We start from the raw sequence: 16098 nt of genomic DNA on the forward strand, positions 1-16098 counted from the left end.
AATGAACCTTTCATTCCCTACCTGCGCTTTCTTTCTGGGCCAGGCTAAAGCTTGCTCTCACAGCTTCCTGTTTGAAGATTGACTAACTTAGTACATCTCTCTATGTTCATCTTTTATGTTCACAGCTAGAATTATGTTCAGAGCTAGAAAGGAAGGTCTGCCCAACAACACCTGCTGACAGCCCAGGACTAAAGACTTACCAACACAATGCCTGTGAGTCTTATCGATCACCAAGAGGAGCTAGCAAATTTGATTATTCAGAGTCTTTTGAGGAATATTTCTTCCCTTGTTCTCCTTAGAGCAGAGAAAGTCATGGGGAGATTTAGTAGAGGTGTTCAAAAGTATAAAGAGTTTTGATAGAGAAAATAAGAAACTGTTTTCACTGGCGGGAGATCGGTAATTAAGATAACTGGCAAAAGAACCAGAGGGCAGAAAACTAGACATTTGTTTACACAGCAAGTTATGATGATCTGCAATGCACTGTCTGAAAGGCTGATGAAAGCACAATCAATATCAAAAGGTAATTGGATATATTTGAAACAGAAAATAAACGCAGGGCTATGGGGAAAAGGGATGGGAAGTGGTACTAATTGGATAGCTCTTTTAAAGAACTGGCACAGGCACAATGGGTTGAATGGCCTCCTTCTGTGCTGTATGATTATATGATATACAGTATGCAAATGACTGCATTTATAAAGGAAACCGACTACTGAATTCTATTTAGGCTTTATTCTGCACTACAAAAGTGGCTACTCTAGACAGGTAATCACTTTATAGAAAAGGCTAGCTGTATAGGTTGCACTGTACTGTTACAACATTAAGACAATGCTTAAAATTTATCAAGGCAATACTTACCTTCAATACAAGTGTCTTGTATTTCTGAGATGCATCCACAGTTACTTTTCGACCACGGAATATTAAAGGTGTTTTCTTGTAGTGTTTAACCATGTCTACCATACATTTCTTTGACTCCATTTCCAGAAATGCCTGATAGTTGCAACATTGATATAGTCATCAGGAGAAAATCCACACATTAGTCACAACCATTCACATTTTTAACATTTCAAATACGCAAATGCCAGAAGATATGTTTGAAAACATTTTCCCTTGCCACATGTTTCCTTCCAGATCAGCAATTACCTTTTGCACAGCATTGTTCCTACCCACCCCATGACTAACTCAAGACTGGGGAACTCCTGAGGAATAGTGTTTATAAAAATAGGCTTTACTGAGAAGATGAGTTCATAAGCAAAATATTACTTTACTGGCAGTATCTTGCATAATTTGTAGTACCAGAAGTTTTTTTTGTAAAGGGAATAAATCCATTTATATAGACAATACAGTACGATAGGCAAATTTAAACATGAGTTGAACTTAAATTCCCCCATTAGCATCTGTGGCACCTCAGGTGTGCAGAGGAAAGACATATGAGAAAAGCCCTTAGTGCTCCTAAAGTAGGGGATCAGCAGGTGGGCAAGAGGAAAATTCACGATAGAATCGACTCTGGGCTTAATGGGCCAACTGGCATTCTCTCATTCTTTTATGTTCTTGCCGCCTTCTTTGCTGTAGTATTTCTTGCACACTGCACTTAAATTTAAATCCTTGAGACAAGTTACAAGCAGTACAGTAAATTTTCAAACTCGTAATTTTCAGCATACATTTGCACCCCTCGCCTCCCTTAAAACAAAAATACTTTTGCAAGTACCTGGTTCCTGAGTCTCATCACAATGTAATTGAGCACTTTCCCAAAATTAGTACCAATTTTCACAATATCAGCATCTGAGTAACCAGAGGGAGGGAGGTTCTGGAGGAGTGCCACCCTGCCACCACTCCGTTCTTGTTTTTGCTTCTGGAAATATAAATGCCATTATTAGAGATGACATAGATTATAGTTTAACTGCTGAATCTTAATTTCAAAACACATTTTTGAGTTAAGGTAATGCAAGGTAAAGTACTCTCCAAAGTATCTTCCCCACAGATGGGTTTTTACAAAAGCTCTTACCCATTAGAAGAAAACCTCAAAGACAAAACATTTGGGCTCAGATGCAGGCCCACACACCCACTCAGTTGTTGCAACCTACAAGTCAGTTCTAGCCTATAATAAAAGAAGAGTCTGGCATCCTTTCCCTTTGTGGTGTTTGGCTGGAAAGAACATTCATTTTCTAGGCAAGCAATGGTTAAGTTTTTGTATTCCTTCATGGGATGTGGCCGTCGCTGGCAAGGCCAGCATTTATTGCCTATCCCCAATTGCCCTCAAGAAGGTGATGTGCCACCTTCTTAAACCGCTGCAGTCCGTAAGATGAAGGTATTCCCATACAGCTGTTAGGGACGGAGTTCCAGGATTTTGACCCAGCGACAATGAGAGACTGGGAAAGATCAGCATCTTCTGTCTGATGCTGAACAGACTGGTCTCAACCTTGGTGTCATATTTGACCCCGAAATGAGCTTTCGATCACATATCCGCAGCATAACGAAGACTGCCTATTTCCACCCCCATAACATCGCCTGTCTCTTCCCTTGCCTCAGTTCATCTGCTGCTGATGCCCTCATCCATTCCAGTTATCTCTAGGCTTGACTATTCCAAAGCACTCCTGGCTGGCCTCCCACATTCTACCCAACGTAAACTAGAAGTGATACAAAACTCGGCTGCCCATGTCCTAACTCACACCAAGTCCCACTCACCCATCACCAGTGTGCTTGCTGACCTACATTGGCTTCCGGTTAAGCAACAAAATTGCTTAAGCATTTCAAAATTCTCATCCTTATTTTCAAATCCCTCCATGGCCTCGACCCTCCCTATCTCTAATCTCCTCCAGCCCCACAATCCCCCCGAGACGTCTGCGCTCCTTTAATTCTGCCCTCTTGAGCATCCCTGATTATAATCGCTCAACTATTGGTGGCCATGTCTTCTGTTGCCTAGGCCCCAAGCTCTGGAACTCCCTGCCTAAACCTCTCCGCCTCTCTTTCCTCCTTCAAGACGCTCCTTGAAACCTACCTCTTTGACCAAGCTTTTGGTCACCCGCGCTAATTTCTACTTATGTGGCTCGGTGTCACATTTTTTAAATCTCACAATACTCCTGTGAAGCGCCTCGGGATGTTTCACTACGTTAAAGGCACTATATAAATACAAGTTGTTATTCCAAGATGTTCCACTTTAGTTACCTTCAAATCTATCTCCTTGTATTTGTGAGACATATCCACTCGGACCCTCTTGCCATAAAGGATTGCCGGTTTCATACTGTAAAAGGCGACTGCTGTTTGTGCTTGCCCATTTGTGGACATTTCCACAAATCCCTAAATTTTGGTTTGAAAAATAAAGTCCAAAGTAATGCTTATGACTATTACAAAGTGTGCTACAAGTTTAAAAAAGACTGAATAGCAAAACATATTGCACAAAATGAAAAGTATTTAATTAATAAGGAGAAAATCAAAACCTTTTTGCATCTTTAAAGGTTCAGGTTTAATACATCTTTGGAAACAGTTTGGCAAGTGTCAGGTTGTCGCCACTCATCAATTACAGCATCATTGAACTGAATTTGTTTCACTAAATTCTCTTCATAGAAGAGCTAAATTTATTTTACTCACCTCACTCTTGGTATTTAAAAGTAAGTATTTTGTAATCATTCCAAAAGGTTGAGCGAGTTTGAGGATATCTTTCACTTTGCATTTTCCTTTAGGTAATTCTGTCATATGAAGCACTCGACCAGGTTCATCTAATGGCTTCTGAAAGGAAGGACAATATAACTGCTTACTTCAACGGAAAGAAAAAGGCAAAATCATTTTCCCCCTCAATTCTTAAGCTGACTAGACATGAGCAATGAAAAATATCCCTGCTCAGAATTCATTCAGCCGCAGTCGCATTTCTTTTGAAGAATTAAATGATTATAAATATAGATGAATTTAAAAATCTCATTCATTTTTCTTTTAAACCTTTCCATTCAAATATTGACTATTGGTAATATCAAAAGGACAAATTGGGAGAAATGTCTTACATCCACAGTATGAAGGAGTTAATTCAAAGCACTGCTGTAGTAGTAGTGCTTGCAACTCTCGAAACAGTTCTCTCATGCCAAGAACTCCTCCCTATGCCAATTTCCTCAATGTAGCCATCATTAGCTTCCTCCATGGAGCATAGTTACCCTCAAGAAGAGAGTTTTAAGACAATAATGCCTTGAGAATGTGAATAGCCTCAAGTAGTTACCTTGCCAATAACCCATTATGAGTTTTGATTTTTCCAGTGGATCATGAACAAAAGACCAAAATAAGAAACATTGAACAACTGCTTAGGGGTGGACTTATCTAAAATGTCACCACATAAAACATACCCAATTTAGGAATCATCCTTGATTCTACGTACATAAAAATTTATGGCTTAGGATACTTCCTTTTCCCTTGCCAATATGCAAGGTTAATAAGGCCATACAAAAAGCAAACAAAGCACTGGGGTTCATTTCTAGTGGGATAAAATTGAAAAGCAGAGAAGCTATGTTAAACTTGTATAGAACCTTAGTGAGACAACACCTGGAATACTCTAAACACTCCTCAAGTTCATATATACAGGCATGGAGAAGGTGCAAAAATGATTTACTAGAATGATATCAGAGCAGAGGTTATACCTATCAGGAAAGATTAAACCGGATGGGGCTCTATTCTCTACAAAAGAGAAGACTGAGGGGTGACCTGATGGACGCCTTTAAGATAAAGAAAGCATTTGATAGAGTAGATGTTTCCACTTGCGGGTGAGACAATAACTAGGGGCCATAAATATAAGACAGTCACTAATAAATCCAATAGATAATTCATCAAACATTTCTATACCTAGAGAGTGGTTAGAATGTGGAATTCACTACCACAAGGCGTAGCTGAGGCGACTAGCATAGAGGCATTTAAGTGGAAGATAAACACACGAGAGAGAAAGGAACAGAAGGATATGTTAATGGCGATAGATGAAGACGAGTGGGAGGCGGCTCGTGTAATAAACACCAGCATGGGCTGGTTGGGCCAAATGGCCTGTTTCTGTGCAGTAAATATCATGTAATACTGTAACCATAGGATGTTTAACTTTCCTATTCTGCTTTAAATTTCATTTTATGCATCATTTGATCTCTTGAACTAGAGGAAGAGTTTTTCACAACCCAAACAAAAATAGCGGGTTGAAGACCTAGAACCAGTGGAATTTTTTGATCTGACATTATTCGTACAGTAATAAAATTAAAACTGACCATGTTTCGTTTGTTCTGCATTTGACCTTTTCTGTTGCCTGAAAAACACAAAACCTATCATGAGCTCTTCATAAGAAAAAGAAAGAGGGGGAGAGAGAGAGAGAAAGAAAAAGGAGAAGAAAGGAAAAGAAAAAGAAAGAAAATGAGAAAGAAAGACTTACATTATGTAGTGCCTTTTACGACCACCGGACGTCTCAAAGCGCTTTACAGCCAATGAAGTAATTTTGAAAGGTAGTCACTGTTGTAATGTAGGAAACATGGCAGCCAATTTGCGCACTGCAAGCTCCCACAAACAGCAATGTGATAATGACCAGATAATCTGTTTTTGTTGCTTGATTGAGGGATAAATATTGGCCAAGACACCGGGGATAACTCTACTGCTCTTCTTCGAAAATAATGCCATGGGATCTTTTATGTTCACCCGAGAGAGCAGACGGGGCCTCGGTTTAATGTCTCATCCGAAAAACAGCACCTCCGACTGTGAAGTGCTCCCTCAGCACTACACTGGAGTGTCAGCCTAGATTTGTGTGCTCAAGTTCCTGGAGTGGGACTTGAACCTACAACCTTCTGACTCAGAGGCGAGAATGCTACCAACTGGGTCACATCTGACACTGTAAATAAGGTACAATTACCTTTCGATGCCGATTAAATTTTTTTAATTTATACTTCAATGTTTTATATTTATATCCATGTCCCATCAAAAAAAATGTCTAGTAACAGCCAACACCTCCTAATTTCAAATAATTTGTACAGCTCTAAATATTCAGACATTAAAATCAGGGATTTTAGTTTCAATGGGCCCAAGTTTCCACAAGGAAAAAAAATGGGCGCCCCTCCGAGCTGGGCGCCCGTTTTTCGCGCCTAAAAAAATCCTCGCTATTCTCCAACTACTTACAGGTCCTCTGGCCCTCGGCGCAGCCAGCACGAGCTGTGGGGGGGGGGGGGGGGGCGGAGCCAGGTTCCGGCGCTGAAAACAGTGCCGCGACCTCTGCAAATGCATGCTACAGTCGGCACGCAAGTGCAGTAGCTCCAGGCGCCAAACTGTGTGGGAGGGGCCCGAAGCACGCAGCCCCTAGCCCTGGTTGAATGGCCTCACTGGGGCTGCGTGAATAAGGCTCCTCCCACGGCCAGCTCCTGCTCCCCGCCCCCAACAAGACCCGCCACCCCCGCCGACCAGACCCGACCCCCCCCCGACCAGACCCGACCCCCGCTCCCCACCCCCCCCCGACCCCCCGCTCCCCACCCGACCCAAGACCCGCTCCCCCCCCAACTGACCCGACCCGCCCTCCTGTTCCCCGACCCGCCCCCCCCCCACCCCTCCCTCTCTCTCTCTCTCTCTCTCTCTCTCTGGCACGAACGGCTGCAGAATTCTCCCTGGCTGAAGCACTTTCACACAGGTAGGAAGATGGTTTATTTAATCTTTTCTTGGCTTATAAATGTTTATTCAGGTTGGATTTATTTGTATATTATTTGTAGAAGTATAAATAAGGATTTATTGTCGAATTTAATGAGTTCCCTTCCCCCCTCCCCTCCCCCCCCCCCCCACCTCGTTCTGGACGCCTAATTTGTAACCTGCGCCTGATTTTTTTAATGTGTAGAACACGTTTTTTCAGTTCTACAAACACGCGATTTCTAAAATAGTCCGTTCTCCACCAGTTGCTCCTAAAAATCAGGCGCGAATCATGTGGAAACTTGGGCCCTCTAGAGTTTCTATATATAGCTCCACCCAGTGGACTACTATGGCATTGCTTTTTCATTTTGCCCACCATAATGGATAACTTCACATTTCTCCACATTATGGGCCCAAGTTTCCACATGATTCGCGCCTGAAATCGCAATTCTCCACATTTTTTTTTTCTGCAGTTCTAGTCAGGTAGAAAAGTTCTAGTTTAGAACAGAATTTTTTCTTCAAAAGGGGACGTGTCCGGCCACTGACGCCTGATTTGAAAGTTTCCACAGTGAAAATGTACTCCAAACTAAAGTAGAATGGAGCCAGTGAAGATTTTTGTAGAACTGAAAAAACCTTGTCTACACATTAAAAAATCAGGCGCAGGTTACAAATTAGGCGTCCAGAACGAGGTGGGGGGGGGGGGGAAGGGAACTAATTAAATTCGACAATAAATCCTTATTTATACTTCTACAAATAAATCCAACCTGAATAAACATTTATAAGCCAAGAAAAGATTAAATAAACCATCTTCCTACCTGTGTGAAAGTGCTTCAGCCAGGGAGAATTCTGCAGCCGTTCGTGCCGCTGAGCGGGGGGGGGGGGAAGCCATTCGTGCCGCTGAGCGGGAGCGGGAGAGGGAGAGAGCGGGGGGGGGGGGCACGGGGGGAGGAGAGAGGGGGCGGGAGGGGTCAGGTCGGATCCAGTCCGGGAGTCGTGGGGAGGGGGGGGGGAGTCGGGGAACAGGAGCGCGGGTCGGGTCAGTCGGGGGGGGGAGCGGGTCTCGGGTCGGGGTGAGGGAGAAGCGGGTGTCGGGTCTGGTCGGCGGGGGGAAGGAGCGGTGTCTGGTCGGCAGGGGGGGTGCGGTGTCGGGTCTTGTCGGGGGCGGGGAGCAGGAGTTGGCCGTGGGAGGAGCCTTATTCACGCAGCCCCAGTGAGGCCATTCAGCCAGGGCTAGGGGCTGCGTGCATCGGGCCCCTCCCACACAGTTCGGCGCCTGGAGCTACTGCACATGCGTGCCGACTGTAGCGCGCATGTGCAGAGGTCCCGGCGCTGGCTCGTGCTGGCTGCGCCGAGGGCCAGAGGACCTGTAAGTAGGTGGAGAATACCGAGGATTTTTTTAGGCGCGAAAAACGGCGCCCATCTCGGAGGGGCGCCCGTTTTTTTTCTTGTGGAAACTTGGGCCCAATAATTCAGCCACAAAGCAGCCATGTAACATACAAGGCTGCATTTATAGTAAACAGTGCTACAATAATGCCAAGAAATCATTATATTCTGCCCGTATGCAAGGGATGCATAACATATGCAGGGAATTGCCGTGACGTGATAATGATCACATTTTGGTAAAGTTCAAATTTGTGTCGTGATTTTGGGATGTGAAAGGTTATTAACTTGTTCCTTTACACTTATATCCTGCGTACTCATTAAAAGACAAAGCAGTTTCAAGTCTTTTAAGGCAGAGTTGATGTGATCAAGACTAATGCAACCAGGAAAATAATAATAATCCCACCCCCAGCCTGGTCCAATGATTCAAGCTTGAGTTTTCCCACAGTAACATTAGCACATGGCTCAGAATGCATGGCTGTAGATGTTTCTGAATATATGATCTATAAACATCCAATTTGTTTCAAACAAAAAGGCCAAACTTCTTGTACTACATGGGGAAAAATAAGGCCTGATAAAATTATTATACCGCCTGAAAGCTGCATGGGCAGAGAAAATGCAAGTACCTCAATTATCCACTTTAATTTTTTTTTAAAGTTGCAATTCCAGTGGATAACAAAAGTTGGCAGATAACCAACTCTATCAGCAACTCCAATTCCTGCTGGTCTCACGGCCGCAGCCTGCCCAAAGTTGAAGCCCAGTAGTTAAAATGTGACCCAAGTTGAAGCCCAAATTCTACTGATACAGTTCTGGATAATGGAATCTTTACTGTATATTCTCATTTAATAGTGAGACTGGAAAAAAAAACATGTTACTCAAGAGTAAACTTGGCAATTTCGTCAAAATTAGTAAGCAAATTTTTCCAACTCTCATACTAAAAATTGGCTGAAATTTTCACCAACAGACAATTGTTTGGATGAGCATGTTACTAGGCTGCCGTTCTGACATTTAATGTCTAGTCTAACACATGAACCATGGCTATTTGGATAAGGAACTGGGGGCTATCAGCACCTGTGAAACAATATCCCAGCATGCCACCATCTGGAGGTAGGAGAGGGAAAACGAGGAAAAAAAGTAAAATATATGCTAACAATAATATAAATTATATTAGTGTTTCCTCCCCTCCCCACCCACCCCAGCCATGTCTATTCATTTTGTAGCCTGGTTAGTCCAACAGAACGTATTGCCAAACTACTGTTGAGTTGCTGAAAATGGTTAATACCATGGAAGGAGAACAAAATGGAAATGTAAAAAAAAAAGATCCTGTTTTCTTCTGTAATTCCCCACTACGAACAGTAGGTTAAGCACACCCAAGAAATACAACAATTCTGATTTGCCAATGTAATCAGCAAACAAGATAATTTTATCCTGACCTCCATGAGGGTCCAGTGCATCCAGCTGTCTGATGGCTGCAAGGAGTGCAGATGCAGCATCCGGACCAAGGCTGGTCTGCCGTGCAGATGGATTGATCCTACATGCAACCCAAAGGAAAAGCAAACTTAATATGCAAGTAGGCTCAATTTACTAATTTTACTACTTGTAACATATCCTTTCCTAACCAATGTGCAACCAATGCAAATCAAATTAAAAAGGGTGTTTGTATCTAATCAACAGGATGAACACAAGATAATTTCCAAGGCAACAAGATCAGGGACTCCATTGCATGGCAGAAGCAGAACCTACTTCACCCATCCAGGCCATTCTTCCGATTACCACTTCCGTTCAGTACACACTTGAGCTTTATTTTTATATGCTTTCACCACTAATATACAAGCTCCATATTAACCAGACAGAATGGTGTTCAAAAGCTGCTGGATTTTATTGTTGTGTTGTCTTTGGAGAGAAACATATTTTTGTGGTGCAGGGAAAAAAAAATTGTGACCACGACTGCATTTTAGTACAGGTACAAGTACCTGCACATGGAATGAGCCCCACACAGACTTGGCCTACATTACCCATGTATCACTGAAAGCAGTTTGGATTTACCTTGTAGATGGTACATCTTCTGGAACCCATTGTGGGTAACTAGAAATAAAGATAAAATAATTTGTAAACATTCCATAAAATAATTTGTAAGCCCCTCCATTCCATCAGCAATGAAAACTGAATAAAAACACATGCAAATATGAAGAGCTTCATCAATATTTTGTGTGTCAGACATTGGATTATTATTTGACTATAAGGTTCCATTGTATTTGGAACAAATTCTTGTAACACTACCATCATTGAATGCACCACCATCAACATCCTGGGGGTCACCACTGGCTAGAAGCTTAACTAGACCAGCCAATTACTAGGGCTACAAGAGCAGGTCAGACGCTGGGTATTCTGCAGTGAGTGACTCACCTCCCAACACCCCAAAGCCTTTCCACCACCTACAAGGCATAAGTCAGGAGTGTGAGGGAATACTCTCCACTTGCCTGACTAGGTGTAGTTCCAACAACACAAGCTCGACACCATCGTGGACAACGCAGCCCGCTTGATTGGCACGCCATCCACCTCCTTAAATATGCACTCCCTCCACCAATGGTGCACCGGGGCTGCAGTATCTACTATCCACAGGATGCTCTGCGGCAACTTGCCAAGGTTTCTTCAACAGCACCTCCTGAACCACCAAGAAGGATAAGGGCAGCAGGTGCCCCACCACCTCATAGTTCCACTCCAAGTCATATACCATCCTGACGTGGAAATATATCGCCATTTCTTCTTCATCACTGGGCCAAAATTCTGGAACTCCCTACCCAACAGCACTGTGGGAGTACCTTCAGCACCGACTGCAACAGTTGAAGGAGGCGGCTCACCACCACTTTCTCAAGGACAATTAGTGATGGGCAATAAATGCTGGTCTTGCTAGCGAAGGAGGGAGGATAATTTACTTCGGAACTACCCTCCTGCAATATTCCCCTTAAAGATAACAAGAACAGAATAGAATTTGGAAATGGCCATGTGGTGTACAGTGCAGATTTTGATTTTAAAAAGCATAAAAAACAAGCGCAAGGATAAAGTAAAAGATATTAGAAAAAGAACATAATAAATTGGTTTACTGGCTAAATGATTTGAAACAAAGAATAGCGATCAGTGGCAAATCCAGAGTAAAGATTTAACTGTATTCAAACCCTCAAAAGATTCTAAGGCGTCAGGTAGGCTGAGTAAACAAGAGGGCTGAAGGATAGGAACTGGTTCTCTCCCTTCAACTTTGTAGAAAATTGTACTGCAAACATATTCCTGTCCTCTTCAGCTTCCTATTGCCAACACCTCAGTCTACAAGTTCTATTTCAATCCATCTAACAGCTGCATTTCCAATCACTTCTTGTATAATCAATGTATTTAAAATAAACTGAGATTAGACTTTTCATACAAAATCAAAATGAAAAATGTCAAATATTCTTACATGACAATGGTATCAGACCAATATTACATGTACAATTCCAAGCATCCCACATAAACTAGGGATCTAACTTAAAAGCAATGGAAGTTATTCTTCTTTTGATAGTAAATTAAGAACTGCATACATTTCCAAAAGCAGCAAGCAACGCCGTTTGTGTGCTGGTTCGTTCTTATGTTGGTTCCAATCCTGCATAATAGGAAGAAAAAAATCACAATGGTTTTAACATAAATGTCAAATTTAAACTGTGCTGCTATTTCTGTACTAACAGGTGCAAATCTTTTTCCAGAGCCAGTACTGTAAGAAGCAAAAAAGGTCGATTCAATACAGTAGCATTTAGATAAGTATTGAATGGCTGCACAGCAACAATGCTGGAGGATATCTTAACAGTTTATAAATGCCATTTAAACCTCAGAATATGACATAGCCAGTTATTTTATAATATACACTGTGTATGACTGTAATTTTAATATTTTTTTACCTTCTGTTGGCTGCAGTTCCTCGTTCTGTGCATATAGTCAACCTCCATATACAAGTGAATTGGCCACAATCAAAATAAAAGGAGGATTCACTGGGACACCGTTTGGTATTACACTAATCATCTGCTGTTTCCTCACTTGTTTACCTAGTACTGAGCCCTGCAGAATCCCACCGAAAGCAGCCTTCCGGTCACAAAAACGCCTGTCCACTATTACCCTTTGCTTCCTGCCACTGAGCCAATTTTGCTACTTTCCCTTGGATCCCATGAGGTTTTCTTTTCTGACCAATCTTCATTGTCAAACGAATTGCTAAAATCCATGTGGACTACATCGAATGCACTATCCTCATCGACTCTCGTTACCTTCTCGAAAAATTCAAATCAAGTCAGTCAGACACGACCTTCCCTGAACAAATTCAAGTTGACTGTCCTTGATTAATCCGTGCCCAGCTAAATGATTATTACTGTCCCTCAATTTTTTTCAATAATTTGTCCACCACCAAGATTAGGCTGACTGGCCTGTAATTACTCTGTCTATTCTGTTCTCCCTTTTTAAACAACAGTACAACATTAGCAGTCCTCTGGCACCATACCTGCAACCAGAGAGGATTTGAAAATGATGGACAGAGCCTCCGCTATTTCCTCCCTTTCTTCTGGGATATATTTCATCTGAGCCTGGCGATTTATCTACTTTCAAAGATGCTAAATCCCTTAATATTTCCTCTCTCGCTATGTTTATCTCATCTAATATTTCACGCTCCTCGTCCTAAACTACAATGCCTGCATCATCCCTCACTTGTGAAGACAGACGCAACATATTCATTCAGAACCATAACCATGTTGTCCGCCTCCACACAAGCTTCGTTTTTGGTCTCCGATAAGCCCTACTCTTTTTTTTTAAAGTTATCCTCTTGCTCTTTATGTATTTATAAAACATCCTTGAGTTTTCCTTGATTTTACTTGCCAATATTTTTTCATGCCCTCTCTTTTTATTTCCTAATTTCCTTTTTAATTTCATCCCTGCACCTTCTACACTCCTCTAGGGTCTCTGTAGTATTTAGCTCTCGGTATCTGATACAAGCTTCCCTTTTTCGCCTCATCCTACCCTGTGTGCCATGGAATGTTGAATAAAATTTGCTAATCATAAGACTATTACGATTAACATACAAGCTAGGTAAAACCATGCACACTTAATTTTTCCCAAAAGAGGGGGAAAACCAGAAGTAAACTTTCAAAAGGAAATAGAATGAAGGTAAAGCAAGGAATGAACAAACACATGCTAAACTCTTAAAGGGGACAGTATATGATCAATTTATTCTGCTTTTGGTGACACACTATTCATTTGTACGTGGAGGCTGAACAAATACTTTTACCAGTGTGTGCAGTTGCATGGTTTTTTGCACTTTCTGCATGATCAAGCATGTCATTGTGCAACGACATCTACAAAACACAATGTACTCCTCTCTGGCATCACCAAAGGTTTTCTTTGAAGCCAACTTGCCGGGCGCGGAATGTCAACTTGACAACTAGCTGGGGCAAGGCAACCAACAGCTTTCACGTGCATTAAAAAAAAACTAACGCCACTCATCATATTGTACCAACTGTGATTTGCCTTCCACTGTATCTTTCTTAGCATTTCTGTTTGGGATTCTTTCTAATCTGTTAGGGATTCTTTCCAATCTGTTCAAGAGCTTTCATTCCCCCTTACCCCTATTCAATTCCTCACCAACGCCAAACTGAATTTGTCCTTTTTCCAAATTAATATTCATCTTTTAACATCCTAGCGACATTTGATTTTTTTTCCAATAAAGCCCGAAATCTTTTGAAATCCTTGCACCATTAAAGGAAAATTACATACACAGTATATATTATGTGAATAACCAGATTTCCTCGAAGCAGTAAAATAGTAACAAAAGAAATAATCACTATGCTGCATAGTTGGGACATGGAACACCCTGTGTAGTGTTTTCCAGGACTAGTAGGACAAATATTTAATACCAAATTAACCAAGTAGAAATTGTGTCATTTTAAAAAGCTTATAATTAAGCCGGCTCATGAAGAAGTATTACTCACCCCAAATGTAGTCAACTTCATTCTTTAAATTAAGTTTTCCCTCCATGTACGAGTATTTATCCATCTCATAGCCCACAACGCAAACTTATTTTGCCAATCACATCATCTCATTAAGGGACTTCCCATGTTTTACAGACCATCCCAATGCAAACTCTTCCGTTGTTCTTCCAGACGACGACTGAAGATATTTCAAGCACACAGAATGGGGCTCTTAAACTAAACCATTCTCTTTGGGGAAGGGAATGGGGCAGACACTAACAAAACTGCTATGTTAATTTCAGGTTAAGAAAAGAACTACTATGCAGATTGTGAAAGACATTTTCTTCTACATTTTTCTTCTCCATATATCCCATGAGTCAAATAGTGAAAATCAAAAAAGGGAGGGAAGAGAAAGATAAAGGGCTTGCTTGATTAACCACAAATTCAAGCAAGGATTCAAATAAGCCCTGCCAAACCATATATCCTTAGCAGCTGTCAAATCCAAACAGGAGTGGTTGAAGACAATAGGTGGATTATTACACTTGATGCATTAGTATTAGGCAGTCCCTCGCATCGAGGATGACCCGCTTCCACACTAAAAAGGGACGAGTTCACAGGTGTTTCAATGAGGGACCTGACATTCTAGGTCCCAAACTAGATACTGAAAGGTGGAACATGCTTGTGCATGGATTATTTTAATGTGGGGTGGCTGTTGCACACCAGCCACCCCAAGGGCTTAACAGAGCTAGGTCTTGATCCAGTGGCAAGGGTTAACCAAGACGACTGGAGACCAAGTCCAAGATGCATTATTCACATTCTCAAAGGATATTTGCTTAAAATTAAGATAAGCTCAGCTGGAAATCTTTGAATCAACATTGGTAGAAACTGGCAATGTTTGATCACTGAATTTCAGTGTGTTCTCTTAGACATACAAATAGTGTGGCATACATCTACATTCTTGCACTGGGAGATTCTTGTTAATTTCTAAAGGAGTGCCACATTTTCCTTACTCAAGAACCATCAAGTTCTTTGTCAGTCAGTTTAAAATTGTAGTACTTCAGTGATAGAGAATCTACTAGGTCTGTGAAGACCACATTGATGAGCAGGAATGTGATGAAGGATAGAGAACTGGAAGGCAATAAATGATAGAAATAAATTTAAAGCGTACTAGTTCCTCCTTCCAAGGAATGGGGAATTTGTGATAAAATGGATCCCGAGTGAGAAAATTCTTCTTTGTTGCTGCAGCCATAGATCAAAAGGAGGCCAATTTTAGATCAGGCTCGTGGCCTATACTGCGATTCTGCTCAGGAAGTCCAGCAGGTTTTTCCCTCAAGTTGGAAGCATTAGCTTCAAAGCTACCAGATTTAAAAATGGCTAGACTGCTTTTGTACTTTTAGTCACCAGTTTCAAAGTTTTTGTAGCCTGTCTTGCCAATCAATACTTACTGATCAAAATATAAAAACAGATAGCAAGCGTTTCTATAGGTACATAAAAAGGAAGAGAGTGGCTAAAGTAAATGTTGGTCCCTTGGAGGACGAGACTAGGGAATTAGTAATGGGGAACATGGAGATGGCAGAAACTCTGAACAAATATTTTGCATCAGTGTTTACAGCGGATGACACTAACAATATCCCAACAGTGGCTAGACAAGGGGCTGGGGGTGGGGGGGGGGAAAAGAGAGGAACTGAACACAATCACAATCACTAAGGAGGTGGTACTCAGGAAGATATTGGGACTCAAGGCAGATAAATCCCCTGTACCTGATGGTTTGCTTCCTATGGTCTTAGGAGAAGTAGCGGCAGGGATATTGGATGCACTGGTTGTAATTTACCAAAATTCCCTGGATTCTGGGGAAGTCCCAGCAGATTGAAAAACTGCAAATGTAACGCCCCTATTTAAAAAAGGAGGCAGACAAAAAGCGGGAAACTATTGACCAGTTAGCCTAACATCTGTGGTTGTGAAAATGTTGGAGTCCATTATTAAAGTTGTAGCAGGACATTTGGAAAAGCATAATTCGGTCAGGCAGAGTCAGCATGGATTTATGAAGGAGAAGCCATGTTTGACAAATTTGCTGGAATCCTTTGAGGATATATCGAACAGAGTGGATAAAGGGGATCCAGCGGATGTGGTG

The 16098-nt window shown here is 41.8% G+C and overlaps 1 protein-coding gene across 6 annotated transcripts in view; it reads right to left on the reverse strand.

The window, feature by feature from the left end:
• Positions 1-16098, reverse strand: part of LOC139262959 (matrin-3-like) — a 74143-nt gene that overhangs the window by 29084 nt on the left and 28961 nt on the right. For 2 of the 6 annotated variants that reach the window (XM_070878341.1, XM_070878343.1), the window contains exons 3-10: positions 11565-11626; positions 10039-10077; positions 9426-9523; positions 5223-5260; positions 3586-3720; positions 3163-3294; positions 1706-1849; positions 856-987 (exon numbers count right to left, since the gene is read on the reverse strand). In XM_070878341.1, coding sequence (XP_070734442.1) covers positions 856-987; positions 1706-1849; positions 3163-3294; positions 3586-3720; positions 5223-5260; positions 9426-9523; positions 10039-10077; positions 11565-11626 — 780 coding nt within the window. Of the gene's footprint in view, positions 1-855; positions 988-1705; positions 1850-3162; positions 3295-3585; positions 3724-5222; positions 5261-9425; positions 9524-10038; positions 10078-11564; positions 11633-13988; positions 14130-16098 lie in introns of those variants that run through there. The other 4 variants (XM_070878340.1, XM_070878339.1, XM_070878344.1 and 1 more) reach the window with 3 other exon arrangements.

The sequence above is a fragment of the Pristiophorus japonicus genome, chromosome 4 (genome assembly GCF_044704955.1).
Source record: "Pristiophorus japonicus isolate sPriJap1 chromosome 4, sPriJap1.hap1, whole genome shotgun sequence".
In the NCBI taxonomy this organism is placed as follows: Eukaryota; Metazoa; Chordata; class Chondrichthyes; family Pristiophoridae; genus Pristiophorus; species Pristiophorus japonicus.